This window comes from Halichoeres trimaculatus, unplaced genomic scaffold (assembly GCF_033239565.1).
Source record: "Halichoeres trimaculatus isolate MK-OKI-2021-1 unplaced genomic scaffold, fHalTri1.1 fHalTri1_scaffold_23, whole genome shotgun sequence".
NCBI lineage: Eukaryota > Metazoa > Chordata > Actinopteri > Labriformes > Labridae > Halichoeres > Halichoeres trimaculatus.
This window is the reverse complement of record NW_027437201.1, coordinates 20,492,167-20,510,486: the sequence shown is the minus strand read 5'-3', so window position 1 is coordinate 20,510,486 and position 18,320 is coordinate 20,492,167. Positions and strand designations below refer to the sequence as shown.

General features: G+C 40.2%; 1 protein-coding gene across 1 annotated transcript in view; it reads right to left on the bottom strand.

Moving 5' to 3' along the window:
- The window catches only part of LOC141785479 (myosin-binding protein C, fast-type-like), a 39,179-nt gene that overhangs the window by 7,143 nt on the left and 13,716 nt on the right, over positions 1-18,320 (bottom strand). Inside the window, exons 4-16 of the mRNA XM_074663809.1 lie at positions 17,837-17,857; positions 15,476-15,499; positions 7,388-7,456; positions 7,136-7,284; positions 5,225-5,342; positions 5,068-5,113; positions 4,859-4,918; positions 4,601-4,770; positions 4,266-4,398; positions 3,678-3,802; positions 3,471-3,576; positions 385-551; positions 34-199 (exon numbers count right to left, since the gene is read on the bottom strand). Of these exons, the coding sequence (XP_074519910.1) occupies positions 34-199; positions 385-551; positions 3,471-3,576; positions 3,678-3,802; positions 4,266-4,398; positions 4,601-4,770; positions 4,859-4,918; positions 5,068-5,113; positions 5,225-5,342; positions 7,136-7,284; positions 7,388-7,456; positions 15,476-15,499; positions 17,837-17,857 (1,354 nt within the window). The remainder of the gene's footprint in view (positions 1-33; positions 200-384; positions 552-3,470; positions 3,577-3,677; positions 3,803-4,265; positions 4,399-4,600; positions 4,771-4,858; positions 4,919-5,067; positions 5,114-5,224; positions 5,343-7,135; positions 7,285-7,387; positions 7,457-15,475; positions 15,500-17,836; positions 17,858-18,320) is intronic.

Sequence of the window (18,320 nt, the reverse complement as noted above, 5' to 3'; positions counted from 1 at the left end):
CACACTTTGGAGCTCATTCATAAACCCACGTACCTTCCGATGTGAGACATTTTGTGGCGCTCGCTCGGCAGGACCTCCACTCCATCTTTGTACCACTTTCCTGTCACCTTGTCATCCGACACCTCACACTTGAACATGGCCTGATCCGTGGCCCTAACGGTCAGATCAGCGATGTCCTGCAGCACCTCCAGTTGTTTTTCTGAGACACCACAGAGGAAAAGTGTGTGAAGGTGGAGGTAGAGGAAAAAAAATGCAGGAATAAAAACAGCCACAGTGATTCAAACAGACGTCTTTTCTCCTACACAAACCAACAGCTCAGAAATAAAATGGATTAATTACAAAACCCCAATTAACTCAGACTGAGCTCAAACATTCAAACGGTACCTTCCACTTCAAGCTCTCCTTTGGTGTGCCCCCCATTTGTCCAAGCGTGGTACATTCCAATGTCATCCAGCGTAGCCTCGGGGATAATGAGCATGTGCTTCTTTCCGTCTTTCTTGAATCTGAACCTCGAGTCTTTGTCTTTGTGAAGCTCAATATCTTCAAAGTACCTGGTTAACCAAACAAAGAAAACAGATTTCTTTGCAAAGTGTCAGCATGGAGCAGTGAATCCAAGAGATTTCCACTGCTCAAAATATCTGTCAGGAAAGTAGAGTCAACTTTATTTTCAATAATATATAAAAACAAACAAAGTAACATTTGTCCAAAACAACTTTTGATCAGCAGCTCTGAGCTACGGAGGCCCTAAGCACCCAATGTGTGCAATTAAAGAAACTCAACAGTAAAAACTGACATTTGAAAAGTAACTGAATAACTCCTTCATGAAAGTAATTAGTTACAGGGGAAGGAATTATTGCGTTACTTTTTTGAAAAAACTTTAATTTTGCCAAAGAAGTCAGTTTTTGAGCAGGTTTTGCTCTGGGACGTGTCTGTTTTTGCCTTTTCCATCTCTGATGTTGAAGTGGTGTCTGTTTACTCCCATCCTAAAAAAGCCACTTTTTCTCCACTGACCGCTCAGTACCCGCTCATATTAAATCTGTAGCTCCTGTTCTGTGTCTCTCGTTCCACTCCCGACTTGTAATTTCCCCAGATTAACCCCTTTTAAAGTCTGCTCCTGTCATCTCTCATATTTTTTCAAGTCAAACAAGTCGGCTAATCGTGCCTCAGATTCAAACCTCAAAAAGCATCCACCCCTCTCCCTGGAGTTGGTTTGATCCAAAGACGCTGCATGAGATCATCTCTGACTGAGGTTACACAGACACTCACAGGTAGCTGTGTGATATTTGTTGATTGAAAGTCTACCTTAGCATTAGCTCTTTGTTAAAGACGTGTCAACATGATTGTTCTCATTATAACTTGTGTGTCTGACGCTTTTCCCCACATTTTATTTGCAGGTCGAATGTAGAGTAACAGGCCTCATTTCACTGTCAGTAACAGCGTTATAACTTTTGAAATAGTAATTAATTAGATTACCTGTTACTGTAAAAAACTAACGGTGTAAAGTAATGTGCTAACTGTGAAATAACTGTGGTGTAGTGCTTTTTAAAAACTTCTTTAAAACAAAAAAAATATTGAATTCTGAACAGGAAGTTTGGAAATTTGGGTTTCACATTGCATTTTGACGATTCAGAGGTAGCGTTTTTGAATCAACTACTTCTAGGTTTTTCATCAGATCAACTTGAAACTTGGCATGTACGTACCACACACACTGATGAATAAAAGTTATGAAAGGATTTTTTGTATCTCAGTGGGCGTGGCCACAAAGGGACGCCGAAGTTGACTTTTTTTTTTTTTGTCAAAACGTAAACCCTAATAGTTCTCTAATACAATGTTGGATCAGGACCAAAACACACACACACACACACACACACACACACACACACACACACACACACACACACACACACACACACACATTGTTCCACACGTGCTCACACTCCTACTCTGGATTCATATTCATATGTTTACTTTTTGTTGATAGGAAAAGCACCACCTATTGGACACATGTGGTATTAAATCATCCACCTCCTTTATTGATCTCTCACCCATATTACTGAAGATGGTAAATATAGTAAAGTCACAGCTTTTCCTACTGGTCAAGAGCAGAACTACAAAATCCTCTGTTTGAAATTACCCATGAATGCTTGCTGCAGGGGCCAGAACTCATCTACCTACGTGGTTTCTGGCAGAGACGAATCTTGTTGCACATGTAGCAAAATGCAACACATAGGGCCCACTTATCGCTGCTTGTGGCTTTAATTATGTTTATATTTCACATTTCAAAATAAAAATTCAGCACAGAGTAGTGCTTTTTTAAAACGTCTTTAAAATTTAAAAATATTGAGTATATATTGAGTTGATCTTATTTAGCGGTTTAGCAGGAAGCTAACAGAGAGAGAACAGGCGCTAACCCAAGTTCCAGGAGCCTGAAAGTGAACACCTCAGCGGTCTCAGAGATGGATCAGAGTCTGATGACGGGGATTATAGTAACACGCTGGTTTTCTTGCCAGGTCTGGCCCCACTTAACCTACCAGAGTACATCAGAGCTGACTGACGCGGCTCTCCTGTTTCACATCTCTGCTTACAGCTCCGCTAACAGTGTTAGCCGGGTAAGAACTGCTGTTACACGCTGGTCGCTGAGCCTCCCTCTGTGATTTGATGGCTGGATACGCCCTGAGATTTATACATTTACTGTTCATCACATATTTTAGCTAGCTGGTTCTCTTGAAAACTGATGACTTTTTTAATGTTAGGTGTTGGAGCCATAATTTAGTTTTGTTTTCTTCTTGGTTTCTTTTGTTTGTGGTGCAATTTTTGGTTCTGCCATTAGTTGGTGTTTGAGATTTAAAAGCCTGAGTTAATGAGCCAGGTGTGTGTGGAATGAAGGCATACAGTTTTTCAACCACCCTGGTTGTAACGGGTGGTAAACGTTTTGTTTATTTGTTTAACGTGGATCATTGTTTTTTTTTTCTTTTTGGGTGAACAATAAACAAGTCAAGGCATCCAAAGCTCAAAAGGACAATGGTATTGGTTTTTTCAGTTTCGATTTCCGTTACTACTTAAATGTGCGTCTGAGAAGTTCTTCCCCGCACACCTTATCTTATTATGTCTTATTGGAAGACTCTACATTAGGGACATGAAATAGATTTAATTTTCAACCCTTTCAACCTTCCATCCAGGGAAAAAAGTTGTTTTTAAAACCTTTTTTTTTTAAGTTTTTGGACCTCTAAAGATCTAAAAACAAAAACAAACCAGCAAAAATCAGTTTTACGTCACTAAAAAGGATGTTTTATGAAAACTACGGCCAACGTGAACATTTTGGAAAACCCTGGTTTCATGGTTTCGTGAAGACTAGCTGCTAGCTGATATTCACTGATTAGCTCTTTTAGCTTAACTACCATCACAATGCTACACAGTGCAAAGCCTCCTCTAACAGCAGATTGAATCAAATCCCTTCTTGATTTACTGACCACATGACGTGGGCGCCCTCCTCTGACACCTCGATCTCAAACTCCACTCTTTCTCCAACCACCACGTGGTAGTCATCCATCAGTTTGGTGATGGTCACAGGGGGCTCTGGAGAAAGAAACCCAGCGGTGTCAGCGCTGTGAAGGCTTTAAATCTCCCATCAATCATGTCACCTGACGTGATAAAGTGTCAAAACAAAGACGGAGCACCTTTGACGAACACCTCTGTGAAACACTTGTCGTCACCGACCACACACTCGTATGCGGCGTCGTCAGCCAGGGAAGTCTTGTTGATGGTGAGCGTCCTGACGTTCCCGTTGGCCTCCATGACGTACCTTTAAGACAGACAGATGTGGATCAGACATGAAGCTGTTGTACTTATTGTTTTCGCTTTAGTCGAATGATTTCTGAGATTTTTTGTGGGGAAGTTTCAGATGTAGAAATGTGTGATACTCTCCCCTGCAGGGGGGAGAGGGAGGGGGGTCTGCATTGGTTTACACGAGGCCTGAGATATCCTGGCAGGGCGACTCGCCTCACCCTCTGGGAGTCTCCTTATGACTGGCCCAAAATAAAACGTGTTGATGGCAGCATCGTCTCAGAGTATGACTTTGTGGCTCAGATAATTTTAGAGGGATATTTTTAAAACACTCCCCATTAAGTCCATCTACGCTTGACGGGAAGGCCCAAGACTACTTACTAATTAGGCTAATGTCCTGAATGGGGCTAACGGTGAAAAATAGACCCTTAGTGAATACTGTTTTCTGTGTGTGTGTGGGTGAGTGCTTCCTGAACACGTACTTGGCTGAGGGCTTGATCTCCTGGCCGTTCTTCAACCATTTGACCTGGACGTCAGGATCAACCACCTCACACCTCAGGACGATCTTCTTCCCCTTCTCCACCGAGTAGCAGGACTCGAGTCTCTTGAGAAAAGCTGTGGAGAGGGGAAGACAAGAAGCGAATCAGGTGTTTAGTGTGTCTGGTTTCACGTGGTTCTCAGTTACTCCCCCCTCCGTGCCGTCCCCACGTCCCGCTGAGGTAAGATCCCACCTCCTAACACCTTTACTCCATGAACTACATTCTCCACATGCCCCGCTTTCCGACCCTTCCATTAGGACTCGTCTGACCCGGCTTACCCTCGCTGATCTTGGGCTCGACCACCTTCATCTTCTTCAGACGTTTCAGCATACCCCTCAAGTCGGTGATGCCGTACTGGAAGGCGATTTTCTCGTATTCGCTGGGATGGGCATTTTTAAGCAACTCCCACACGTCGATATCTGGTTCCTCTTTTTCGGGTTTCTTCTTCCTGTCAGGATAAGAAAAGCGCTTGTGGTTGAAAAAAGAACAAGAGAAACGAAAGTCCAGGAAAGTCTCTTTTTCAGCCTCTTTCTCACTTCTTGGTGGCTTTAAGCAGAGCGCTGAAATCCAGATCCCCCTCGTCCTCACCTGCATCCCTGTGGAAACAGATATTCAGTAACCTGTGTGCTGAAATCAAGAGCAGCCATATCCCCTGACCTTACATAACTTTAAATCTACTGTACCGTCACATACCACATGTACGGATTAAAGATCCTCTACACAGCACATAGGCCCTGACACTTACGCCCTCTTGAAGGCAGACAAAATATCCTGGCTCTCCTGCTGCGCGGCTGTAACGGGAGAAGTTGCAGAGGAAGCACATTAGAGCTGGATCAGATCGAAACATCGATGCTGATGGACTCTGTGGTGGTCTTAGCAGGACCGGGATCATTTCAACTCACCCTCAACAGAAATCTCAAAGGTGGAGCTGTCACACTTGTCTTTGGCTGACACCTCACACCTGTAGCCGCCAGCGTCTCCGGCGACCACTTTGATGATCTTCATCTCATACGTGTAGATCTGCGGGAGAAATCAGAGCACTTTGAGTCCTAAATTCAGTCCAGCTAATGCTAAAGGCCTTCATATTGGCAATTTTCAAGGTAAGCAGGGGGCGACACTACTGTTTGCTTAATAGGTGTTTCCACATCCAACCAGTTAAACTAGATAAGGCGTTCTCATCTACTTCTCCTCAGCTCACAGTGAACATCTGGCCTAGCACCAGCTAGCATCAACACACTACAGGCTGCTAACAACTGATTTTGTATGTGCTCAATGCAATCTTGGCTGTATGTAAGATTTACAGACGAACACAGGAACAAAAAATGTGCAAACAGCAGCAGATGTGGAACTTTTTAATTCACAAACATCATTTAAAGCTCATCTCTGTTTTCAGTCCTCCTCAGAATAGCGTGAAGTTCATTTTTAGTGACATTTTTCATGGCCAGCAGGGGGCAACACCACTGTTTGCTAAATATGTGTTTCCACATTCAGACAGTTAAACTAGAAATGACGTTCTCACCTCCTTCTCCTTAGCTCACAGTGAACATCTGGCCTAGCACTAGCTAGCATCAACACTCTACAGGCTGCTAACAGCTTATCTCATATGTAAACAGCCCAATAATGGTTGCACGTATGATTTACAGACTAACAGGAACAAAAATTGTGGAAATACTGCTGCGGACATGGAACTTTTTAATTCACAAACATCATTCAAAGCTCATCTCCGTTTTAAGTCCTCTTTGGAATAGCATAAAGTTCATTTTGGTTCCATTTTTCATGGCCAGCAGGGGGTGACACCACTGTTTGCTAAATAAGTGTTTTAACATTCAGCTAGTTAAACAAGATGTGACGTTTTCACCTCCTTCTCCTCAGCTCATAGTGAACATCTGGCCTAGCACCGGCTAGCATCAGCACTCTACAGGCTGCTAACAGCTGATTTGTATGTACACAATGCAATAATGGTTGCATGTAAGATTTACAGACCAAAACAGGAATAAAATTTGTGCAAACACATATGCAGACATGGAACTTTTTTACATCATTTAAAGCACATCTCTTTTTGAGTCTTCTGCAGAATAGCCTGACGTTCATTTTGGTGCCATTAAAGTAAAAAGTTGTTCCCCTTTATGAAGACTTGATTCTTGCCCTGCTTGTGCTGTCACTTCCTGTGTTTCTGTTGCTTATTTAATGAAACTACTATGGAGGGAAGTCAATGCATTCTAAGTTTTATTATAAAACAGATTTTTTTATTGTAAATTCTAAGTTCTGTTACAGTTTCTTAGTTTGTTATTGCATTTTGGTTTGGCAGAAAAAAAGCTTAAAATGTTAATTACATGGTATGGAGCAGCAGGTTTGGGAGGTTTCTCAAGTTTTTATGGCCAATGAGGTGAAAATAACATAAAAATAGAACCAGGCAATAGAAACATGTATTTTATAATCCTCATAACGCTGCTTTGAAAACACCCGTTTGACTGTGTATTTTCACATTTGCCAAAACTAGATTAAAATTATCGGCACATCAGATAATGGTAAAAATGTAATAAACTGCAGCCCTAAAATAAAGTGTAACATACTGTTCTGTATCTGGAATGATATTTTATCGTTTCATACTTCATTATACCATCCCATGTTGTAGACATCTGTCTTGTGTCACCCCCTCCTCTGTCCTGTCTCATTGCATCATAACATAGATTGATAACAGCGGGATCTTTGCTTCAGAGCGAGGCTGCCTCAGACTGACACAAACCCTGTTTCCCAGAATAATCCAAAGTAAAACTACATCAAACTCTGGGTAAAAAGATGGAGGCACATACCTTGGTGTTCCTGTCATACGTTTCCTTGAACTGCATGTGTTTTCCAGCCTTGCTGCCCAGGTCCATCCACTTGCCCTTCAGCCACTTCATGGTGGGTTTCCTCGCCAGGGTGGTTGAGTCAACCTTGGCGATGAAAGTGACATCCGTTCCTGCCGTTCACAAACAACAGTCGAGACAGTAAACACAGCGTAACCACATGGCGTGAATAACTTTGGGTTATGTTTTTAAAGCTCATCAGTTTCCATCCCTGACCTGCAACAGCGATCACACTTTCTGGAGGCTTCTCGACGAAGAGTCCGGTGAGCTCTGTCATCCCAGACTCTGCATAGATGGACAGAACATTTATTTCTGACAGGTTTAATGAAACATGCTTCAGAAATCCCATAAAAAGTCTTCAACATGAGCAGCAACCACAGAGAGCAAAACACCAAAGGTGCAAGGAACACGATGAGATGCTGGGACACTCTTTAAGAAACACCTGCAAATGCAACTGGTGTGGGGACCGTTTCTTTTTATGAAAGAAGACATACTAAATAATTTACCAGAGGCTCTAAGAAAAAGACAAGAGGTGGTAAAAAAGGACAGAGCTTCATAAAGAAAGCTGTGCTTTTATAGGCTTAGCAGTAGCTGTAAATGATCCTTATAAAACGTTGTCTCAGGAAGAAATTGCTAAAGTATCTGAATATCATGAAATACCTCAGTTATGTGTCTTTATTTCTTTAACTTCCTCAAATTTTATCACAGAGTAATTTCCAAAAAGATCTCATGAAACAGCCAATGTTTAAGTCTCTTAGCAAAGAAAACTTAAAACTGATTGATGTACACTGTAAAAAATGTCTGTGCAATTAATAGTGAAATATAACATAAAAAAGTGTAAACTAAAAAACAACAGAACAGCATTTAATTTAAAGTTATATTTTTAAAATACTAAACAAAACACTATTTTCAATTTTACAGCAGCAGTATTATAAAATAAACATATGTCTTGGTAGATTTTACAGATTCCTGTACTTGGACACAGAAGTACTGTTTAACACAAAACAGTGACATAAGATTAAACCATAATGTCTCAGTATGAAGATTTCACAGTAAAACAATGTTGTTTATTTGGTATTTTTCAATTAAACTTAAGAAAATTCATGGTAAAAACAAGCAACAACTGCTTGTAGGCTAACTCAAGCACTTTGGCAAATGTTGAAAATTTCAAAAATTGTTTGAATTTTTAAAATTATTTTTTACATTATTATCTGCAAATAAATGTTTTTGTATTTTTTTTTGCAAATTTTTGAATTTTGAAAAAAAAGGACATTTTACAAATGTATTATATTTCACTTTTTATATTTTTAACAACTTTACAAAATTTTAAAATTGTACATTCTCGCAAATTTTCATTTTTTTTAAAAAATTTTCTTATGTTTTGCAAATAAAAAAAATCTATTTATGTTTTTTTGCCATTATTTGAACACAAATTAAAAATATTACAAAAAATTCATTTTTAAATATTTTTAACAAAATTAAAATAATTCAAAATTGTACATTTTGAATTATGTATATAAATGTTTTTTTTTTGCACATTTTTGAATTTTGAAAAAAAAGGAAATTTTAGAAATTTATTATATTTCTCTTTTTGTATTTTTAACAAATTGACTAAATTTTAAAATTGTACATTCTCGCACATTTTCTTTTTTTTTATTATTTTTCTTATGTTTTGCAAATTAAAAAATTATCAATTTGTTTTTTTGCCAATACTTGGAACAAAATTAAAAAAGGAAATGTTACATTAAATTTCATTTTTAAATATTTTTAACAAAATATTAATTATTCAAAATTGTATATTTTCACAAATTTTTGATTTTTTTCTATGTTTTTGCAAATTTCTTAATTTTCAATTTGATTTTTTTTTTTGCAATGTTTTGAAATTTACAAATTTTTGCAACTTAAAAAATCAGTCAATGGATTTTAACCATGTGTACAATTCTATAACCTTCTTTGTATTAATTGTGAAGATAAATTAGATTTTGTGGCTCTGGATGACTTTTATCCAGGTGAGATGAGGCAAAATGGATCCTTTCAAAGTAAAGGTTGCAGACTCTTGGTCTAACTGAAAGAAATAACTGAAATAGCAATGTGGTCATGGGAATTCAGCAATGAATAGATGTTTATTTTGCCAGTTTGAGATGTAATTTGTTTCTAAATAAAAGTTTAAACTATAAAATTGACATCTGCTGTTTATTTCTGTAAAACAACAGGATTTTTTTCAGTGTAGTTTTAGTTTTCTGTGCATCAAAGGGGAGACGTTAGATACCAGAACGCTCTGCAGAGGAAGGAAACTGTTTCCAGGAATCTTGACAGGGCGCATGGACCATATGGAGGATGATTAATGTATGGCATATGTGTGGAAATAACAGACTAGAGCACAAACTGATCTTTGAAAAACAATGCATGAAAGTGGACGTTTATGAGAGAGACTTCAAACAGGATGACAGGCCAAAAAAGCCACCCTCTCTCAGCTGTTTTTCTATCTTTCTTTAACTATCTGCGGTGAATATGTAAAGCATCTCTTAAATATCCAAACAGGAAGTCATCCGACCAGCCAAACACTCCATATTCTCAGAACACAGTCAAGGACAAGGGAGCGATTAGATCCTTCATGTATCCAAGCGAGCGAAAGCTCCAAGGATACATAACCGCTCAACAAAGTATCATTAACAATCGCAGGATCCAGAATGTGCTAATGAGCTCTGACGGTGCTAAGTATAAAACTTCTTGTGGTGCACCTGTTGACCTCCGCACATCAGCACTCTCTCCTGTGTCAGACGAAGCATTCAAGGTGCAAAAAACGTGAACACAAACCTTAAACATCTTTACACATTATGATGCAGATCCTAACTGTACAGAATATTACAACCAACAAAACAGGATGCATTCATCTTCAGTTACCAACATGACATTAGCATGCTGTGAACGGACACAGTGCCACGCTGTGCCCTCAGTGTCCCTTACCCTCCACACCAGGGCTTTCCTTGGCTGGGAAAACAAAGATCTGGTTAAACATATGGAAGTATAACTCTGCGGTTATACTGTGCCATAAGTCAGGGGAACTCGTGGGGTGAAACAAGGCAGCAGGGATCACAGACTGATCACTCTGTAGAGTTATTATATTAAGATCACCACTGTTATCTGTCAAAACTGGAAGTAATCAAGTGTGTTGATTACTGCTCTTTGAATCCCCAAACTTAGGAGGGATTATAATTATCCTGATCACTTCTTTTGGACTGTTCAAGCTCTGTTTGCTGAAAGGATTCATGATTTCACCCCTGACTGGGCGCGTAAATCTCCGTCGCCTTTTTAAAAGCCACTTTCAACACGTTTCATGAACTATTTTGGTTTGAGTATTGATTTTGGCAGAGATTTCGTGGTAACAGTTATTAGCAATGCTGGTGCGAGTGCCCCCAAACCAGTGTGCAGTTGGCCAAGTGATGATAATCCCCCCGCATTCACTGTATACCCCCCCGGGTATGGCTTTAAACAGCCCTGGTATGATAAGCTCTTCCCACACAGATATTCCACTAATAGACACACTGCTGGTGAAATCGCTGTGGTGCAATTCCCACTCTCCAGTCAAAGGCTGGGGATCAAACAGAGTCAGATAAAAAAATGAAGATAATCATCAGTGATTACTGTTTCTATAGGGGAAATGTTAAGGAGTTAGCAGCGAGTTTATGACCAGGATGTTCGTAAATCTTTCAGAGCTCACACAGCTCCACATTAAACCCAGTTGGTCTGTTTTCCTCTCTTCCTCCTGCCTCATCGCTCCTCTCAGATGTTGCTGACAGAAGAAGAAAAAAAAAAAGGTCTCATAAAACTTAGCTAAACGCCCGTTTAACCTTTCCATAAACCTGTTCCCGTGGCTAAAATTGGATACGTATCACTTGTAACCTGAACTGAGATGAATCCGGACCAAAGAAAAGTTTATCTCCTCAGGTTTCCCTCTGAACTTTGGTCAGCTGCTCTCGTTGGATTAGCATAGCGTGCTATCCGTGCTAGCAGCCAGCTTGGGCTGATTTAGATCTCTTCACGGTGAATTAGGGCGAGTATCCAGCCTCAAGTGGGAAAGTCTTCTGAACACATGTACGGCAGTAACACACAGGCGGTCTCCACTAACTGTGTTGGACCATGAAAGATCCCTGGACTCAAGAGTCAGTTTTTGGTCCCCTTCTTTTTAAGGTTTGTCTGCTCCCCCTTGATCAAATCATACAATCGTGGTATTTACTGTCTTTGTTATGCTGATGACACCCAGCTGTGTGTCCCTCTAAAGCCCGGATCAGCAGACGCTTCCAACATAGTGTTCTGTCTTTCTGACATTAAAAACTGAATGTCCAGGATTTTTTATTTTTACCACTAAATGACTCCAAATCAGAAGTTCTTATTATGACCCCCTTTATCTCCTCTCAACTGAACTATTGTAATGCTCTTTATTCCGGCTTCAGGAAGCCTAAAATCCAAAGAATACAAATGGATCAAAATGCTACTATTGTTTAACTTTGATAACCCTGAAAATGAGATAAATTTCATGTTTTATTGTCATATTTAAGATGACCTAAGAGATTTACTCTTTACATTGCAAAAACTGAAATCTTATCAAGTGTTTTTGTCTCATTTTCAGTAGAAAATGTCTTTTAAGGCTCAATATGAGCCACATTCACCTGACTTTTCAAGAAAAATGTCTTATTTCAAGTTATTTAAAAAAAAAAAAAAGACGTCTGAATTGCCTGCAAGAGTAAAAAAAATCTGCCATTGGGGTAAGAAAAATGTACTTGTATTAAGACATTATTCTATTCTTGACCATTGAATGTAAAAAAAATGGACGCCATCAAAACTGCTCCCCCTGGTGGCTGGCTGCAGTAAAGGTAAAAAAAAATCCATCTCCCCAGTCATTCCAGATGGGCTGTGGTCAAACTTTAAAAAACTAATACACCTCGTAGAAATGTTTCTCACGTTTTGTCACCCTGCTCCTCTCAGATTCTCCCAGAATCCCTCACAGTCTCCACTCTGGCTGCCAATGGTGGCGCCTATGACGGAGGAATTTTGGCTTCAAAACCGTACAATGGTAAATGATGGAGCCACGATGTCCACTCTTTATACAGTCTATGATCTTGACAAGCACATTTCTCTTACCCCATTCATTTGCAGATGTCCTAACTTGTTCCAAGCAATCCAGACCACATTGTTGTCTTTAAATAACTTGAAATAAGACATTTTTCTGGACTGGTCAGGTGAATGTGGCTCATATTAAGTGACAACGCCTTTGATCAACGTCAACTTTTGGTGAGGATTTTGAAAAACTTGAGTTTTGTTTCTAAAGACAAATTTTTGCTGTAGCAGATTTTATATTGTTGATCTGAGATGATCTGTGAGTTTTAGAATAGGTCAGCGGTCAGGCTCCTGCTTATATCTGTGACAGTCTTACTTCCTATGAGCCTGAGATCCTCCAGAAGGGACCTCCTACTGCTACCAAGATCTAGACTGGCTTCAAAAGGGGGCAGAGCCTTTGCTGTTTGGGCCCCAAAGCTTTGGATCTCAGAAAAAATCAGTTTCATCTTTGAAAATCTCTCCTTAAAACTCACTTTGTTTTTATTGCATTTCATTGACCCTTAATTTCTCTTACATTGTCTTATTGTTACCTCTGCCAAGGAAGTTTTGTTTTTGGGAAGAGGTTGATTGTCTATGACAATGTAACTCCAAAACTAACCAAAAGATCTTGATGAAATTTTCAGGAAATGTTCAAAACGAGATAAGGAAGAAGTGATTAAATTTTGGAGGTGATCTGGATCACCGTCTGGATCCAAGACTTTTTTAAAGGATTCTTTATCATCGTGAGATAGGGCTGTTTTCACCATATGTGTATATAACTCCACCATAAATGGTCAAATTGCTTTGCAAAACAATACAAGACAAGGTCACCATAATTTCTGGTGGATCTAAAAGTATGATCCAGATCCTGGTGATATTCTGGATACTAAGATCCAGGATATGAAATATGTACTGGGTCATCATCATTTCAACACTGTCAGGAAACAAATTATCGTACAAACCTGCAACTAACACCAAATTGTAGCAGACAGTCTGCTGAAAGGGAGTATAACATTAAAGTCGGACTAAAGTGTTGGTGACAGTTTTCTGTTTTTTTTTCTGGTTTAATCAGATCATGGTAACCCCGTCATTCTCTGCAACTGCTTCTATTTCCTCTCCACAATATGTGACAGACCTCACGCTGACCTCCAGCTGGGACATCTGCCCATCATGGATGTAAGGGGGCGTCAGACATGATTTAATGTCGGCTCCTGAAGGGCAGAAAGAGATAAACGGACAGGAGGAAGCGCCGCTACAGGAGCAGGATCACAGAACTCCTCTGAGGAATTTATGGAGATGACATAGACCTAAAGTTAACGTTTAATAAGCGCACCCTAAATGCTTGACCCCTCGCTTTGCTGAGCAGGCCAAACCCAAGATAGCACCCGCAGTGTGAGAAGACAAAGCAGCCCCGACACCTATGGAGCTGAGCGTCCGTCCTGCCAAGAAGCAGCCATGATGGACAATCTGGCCACCCCACCTGCCTTCTGGTCATGAGGTAAAGACCCTCAATATTCTCAGATTACAGATCCCACTACACTTAAACCTCACACACGTGGGAAAAGAGGGATATTAACGTCAGAGTCCGCCCTGAGGTGCAGCAGGTACAGGGAAATTCACATCCAGAACATTTCAAGGGCACCGCAGGCATTAGCTGCCTTCAGCTCCCTGAAGTCCTGGCACTTCCATAACCCTCCTCCATCCAATCTACTGCTAATCAGTCCAGACAGAGTGGATGTCCGACCAATCGCTCTGGGAGCCGTGCCCTTGAAAGACCACAGCAGACAGGGGCAGTCCGTGCAACGTGAGTCACAGCTCCTGAATTCCCTCGTTAAACTTGAGTTGTGGTGCAACCCCAATGTTTGTCAGACGTGATTTATGAATCAGACCGTACGGCTGGGATCCACAACTTCAGTTTACCACCCACAGCTTTTCGTGTGACGCGGTATTTTCATGACGCAGTTGGCGATGATATCTTGGATGACTTCGCTGCTCGAGCCGTCCTCGCAGCGTCTTGCCGTGACGTGATGTTAAGGAAGTGTCATCACGTCAGTCGACACTTTGTATGTCAGCAGCCGCAGCTGCCATCGCTCTGTAACGAGTGTTCCTCATGAAGCACAGCTGTGTTTCTCCTCTCATTGTTCAGATCGCCACGGGGACAAAGGGAGCGGAGAGATGGTATCACAGGTCACAGATGGAGCGGGCAACAATCCTCAAACAGGGGGATTAATCCTCAACTGCTGACGGGACATAACTGGCACAGTTTTCAGCTTTTCGTCCCGCTGAGATACATGTGTGACCTCTTTGGTTTGATGTTTGTTTCTTCCTCTGACACAGCAGAGGATTTGGAGCGCTGTAGACTCTGGGTGTCACTTAATCTAAGAGGAGCTTCTGCAAAGTTGCAAGAAGATTTCAGCTGTAAAAAGGATTTTCATGGATCTCCAAGATCTGAACGCGGAGTTGTGTTACATCTGCTGCAACAAAAGCATCAGTTTCAGACTCTGGTGATGAGAAAATGCTAAAACAGAGAATCTGTAAGCACTCCAGGCATTGCACCAATACGCTACTGTTACCATCAAGTCATTTTTGTGTTAACTTTTATTTTTATTTTTGGAGGAATACTCAAGATGATCAATACTCAAGTCCAAAAATTGGAATCAGAATCAAAAATTTCTCCCTTAAATTTCTAGGATTAAGTTTAAGTCCAAAAGTGAAGTATTCAAGATAATTCGAGGTATTATCAGAAGAGATAGACCGATATGTTTTTTCAGGGCCAATACCAATACCGATAATCAGAAGTCAAGGACACTGATAACCGATATCTGGAGCCGATATTCATTTGCAGTAAAAGTGAAAACATTGGTGTCAAAATTTGGGATAATACAAAATCCAACCCTCAACTCAGCTCAGCAGCTGTCTTAAAAAGTTAAATGAAGACTTAAAAAATTAATAGTTCCCTAAAGTTTTCTGCAGGAAGTAGACAGTGGGTTAAAAAAAAAGGGCAACATGCCTCAAAATGCTGAAAATCGGCCCAGCCAATACTCGGTCTATCCCTTATTATCAGAGACCCAGGTCGTCTTTAACACGCTTTATATTATGTGACGTCTCGTCCAGCACATAATAAAACAAACACTCAGTTTCTACTTTTGGAGGGGCAAAAGTAAACGATTATCGGACACGTCAATATAACGTTGCTATTTGTCTTACCATCCCCTTCAACTTCTGACTCAGCTGCAGACAAGGAAGCACATAAAACTGAAAAAAGCAGCTCGGGAGCAAGAATTTCATTTTGCACAAAACAAAAAAACAAAAACGTACTGTTGCAACCAAGAGGCATGGACAAACATGAACTGGGACAAACATGCAACAACACATCTGGTACAGAGAGTTTTTGTCTTGCAAGAGGAAGTGTTACGACATGTCACAGCATGCGAGGAATGGGGGAACACGGAGAGAAGTAAAAATAAAGAAAAACAGAAATATAGTCGCACTCAATCCGATCATTTTCAGCTAAAAGATACAGTCATGAGTTCACTTTTGTGCCCTCAGTCAGCGATCAGAGAGTGTTCAAGAGTAACTTTGGAAAATATATTAAAAACAGGAATAAAAGCCAGCATTAACAGTTTCTGGTTTGCAAATTTTACATTTGAATCCAATAGTTTAGCTACGTGCTAAAATATTTGGCCAACTGAAACAAAAGAAAAGGGATTTGAATTCAAATCTTACTTAAAAGCTGCTGTGGGAGGATCTGTTTGATGTGACTGCAGTGCCAACAAATTTTATTTGTTCAAGTCAACTTTTTACCAGATGCAACGCCATAAGGTAAGGTGTTTATCAGTACAGTTACGTAGCGCAACAGTTTGAAATGTGACAACAAGCTAACGTTGTAGTAGTTGGCTATATGTAGTGCTATCGGCAGCCCAGTGCTACAATTTAAGATGACGACTAGATGACATTAGCAACTTTTTACCAGATATAATGCCATGAGGTAATATTTTTTATCAGTAGTAGCGCTACAGTTTGAAATGTGACAACAAGCTAACATTGTAGTAGCCAGCTATATGTAGTGCTATCAGCAGCCCAGTGCTACAATGTATCTGTCGGGTAACGTGACAACAAGCTAACTGTTAGTTTGTACAGTAGTTAAGTAGCTTTCCATATGAAGTGCTAACAGCAGCTCGTTGCTACCACGTATCTGTAGGCTAATGTGACAACAAGCTAACTATCAGTTTGTACAGTAGTTTCGTAGCCTTCCTTTTGTAGTGCTATCGGCAGCCCGGTGCTACAATTTAAGATGACGACAAGATGACATTAGCAACTTTTTACCAGATATAATGCCATGAGGTAATGTTTTTTTTATCAGTAGTAGCACTACAGTTTGAAATGTGACAACAAGCTAACATTGTAGTAGCCAGCTATATGTAGTGCTATCAGCAGCCCAGTGCTAAAATGTAAGATGACAACAAGATAATGATAGCAACTTTTTACCAGATACAATACTATAGAGTAAGGTGTTGATCAGTTCAGTTATGTATTGCTATAGTTTGAAACCTGACAACAAGCTAATATTGTAGTAGCTGGCTGTATGTAGTGCTATTGGCAGTCCTGTGCTACCATGTATCTGTAAGCTTAAGTGACAACAAGCTAACTGTTAGTTTGTACAGTAGTTTAGTAGCCGTCCAAATGTAGTGCTATCGGCAGCCTGGTGCTGTGAGACGTGTCTGTAATGTGTAACGTCAGTAAATCCTGGTCATGTCCTGCCAGTCATCAACCAATCAGAGCTAACATAACCTCACTCTTCATTTTATTGATAGACTCTCAAGTTTGAACAGACCACTGCAGAATAACTGCTGACAGTGGGTTGGAATGAACAGTAGCATAAACAGATTAGCCCTTTTAGCCTTTATCTTGTGCTCTATCTTTCTCCTGTTTATCTTTCTTCTGCTCTTCTGTCCTTTTTCTATCTGAAAGTTAGGCTCCCGTGTCCACCATCACTACAAAATTAATCACAGAAATTGTTTTCAGATCAGGCAGCCATGAATTAGCATTTAGGAATAATTTTTATTGGCGCTTATAATCTCATTTAAAATCTGATAAAATCTCTTGACTGCTGGCACAGAAGTGGGCTGTAAACTCATTCATGCGTATGTACAGTGAAACATGTTGTACGTACAAAACATTTGTCAGATGCAGGAAAACAACATGAACTGGTTTTAAAATTTCTGCAGCCTGGTTTTTAACAGGAGTAGAGCTAAAGAGTCCGGGGGGCCCTGTCCCCCCTGAAATCTGATGAGCCACCCCTGTGACAGCATGCAGTTTAACTGACTGAGCCAAAAGTCTGGCTCCGCCCCCAAATCAATAAAGGATATCATTCTTTTCTTGATTAAAACTCATGTATTTTTGTTTGATTCAAAAATACATTGCTTAGTGTTACACCAGTTAACTGAAATACGACTCTGTGAGACGCTCACACTTGTTGCTCATGTATACACTCATACGTGAATACATATGTAGAGTTATAAACAGACTATCAAACCCAAAACTTCAATAAACAGGATTCTATCTTACCTCCGTCTGCCAGGGAGGCATCTAAGGAAAACGAAAGTAAATTAGCTCTGATGGCTTCTGATCTGACTTATTTTATCAAACTACTTTCATTAACTCTGGAGGAAGCTGAGGGAAAAGTTTTTAGAAAATGTGAATTGACCGCGGACTCTGAGAAGGAGCAAAACTTTGGGAAAAACTTTACAAACTTTGGGATGTACACACAAGAATCAAACATTTCCAGAAAAACACCAACCAAAAGTGCAAAGACAGTTTTTAAAATGCACCCAAAGCGTCAACGTCCTGGACTCGGTCTTACCTGCCGCTGCTGGGGGTGCTTCAAGGAAAAAGAAGGAAATTAACTGTTTTTTTTTCTGTATCAGTCAGACCGAAGGGAGCTTAGGAAAAAGTGTGAATTATTCGTTGAAGTTAAGAGGGGCCTACCATCTTTTGCTGGCTCTGGCTTAGCTGTGCAAATAAAAAATCATGGTTAAGTGTTTGAAATGAG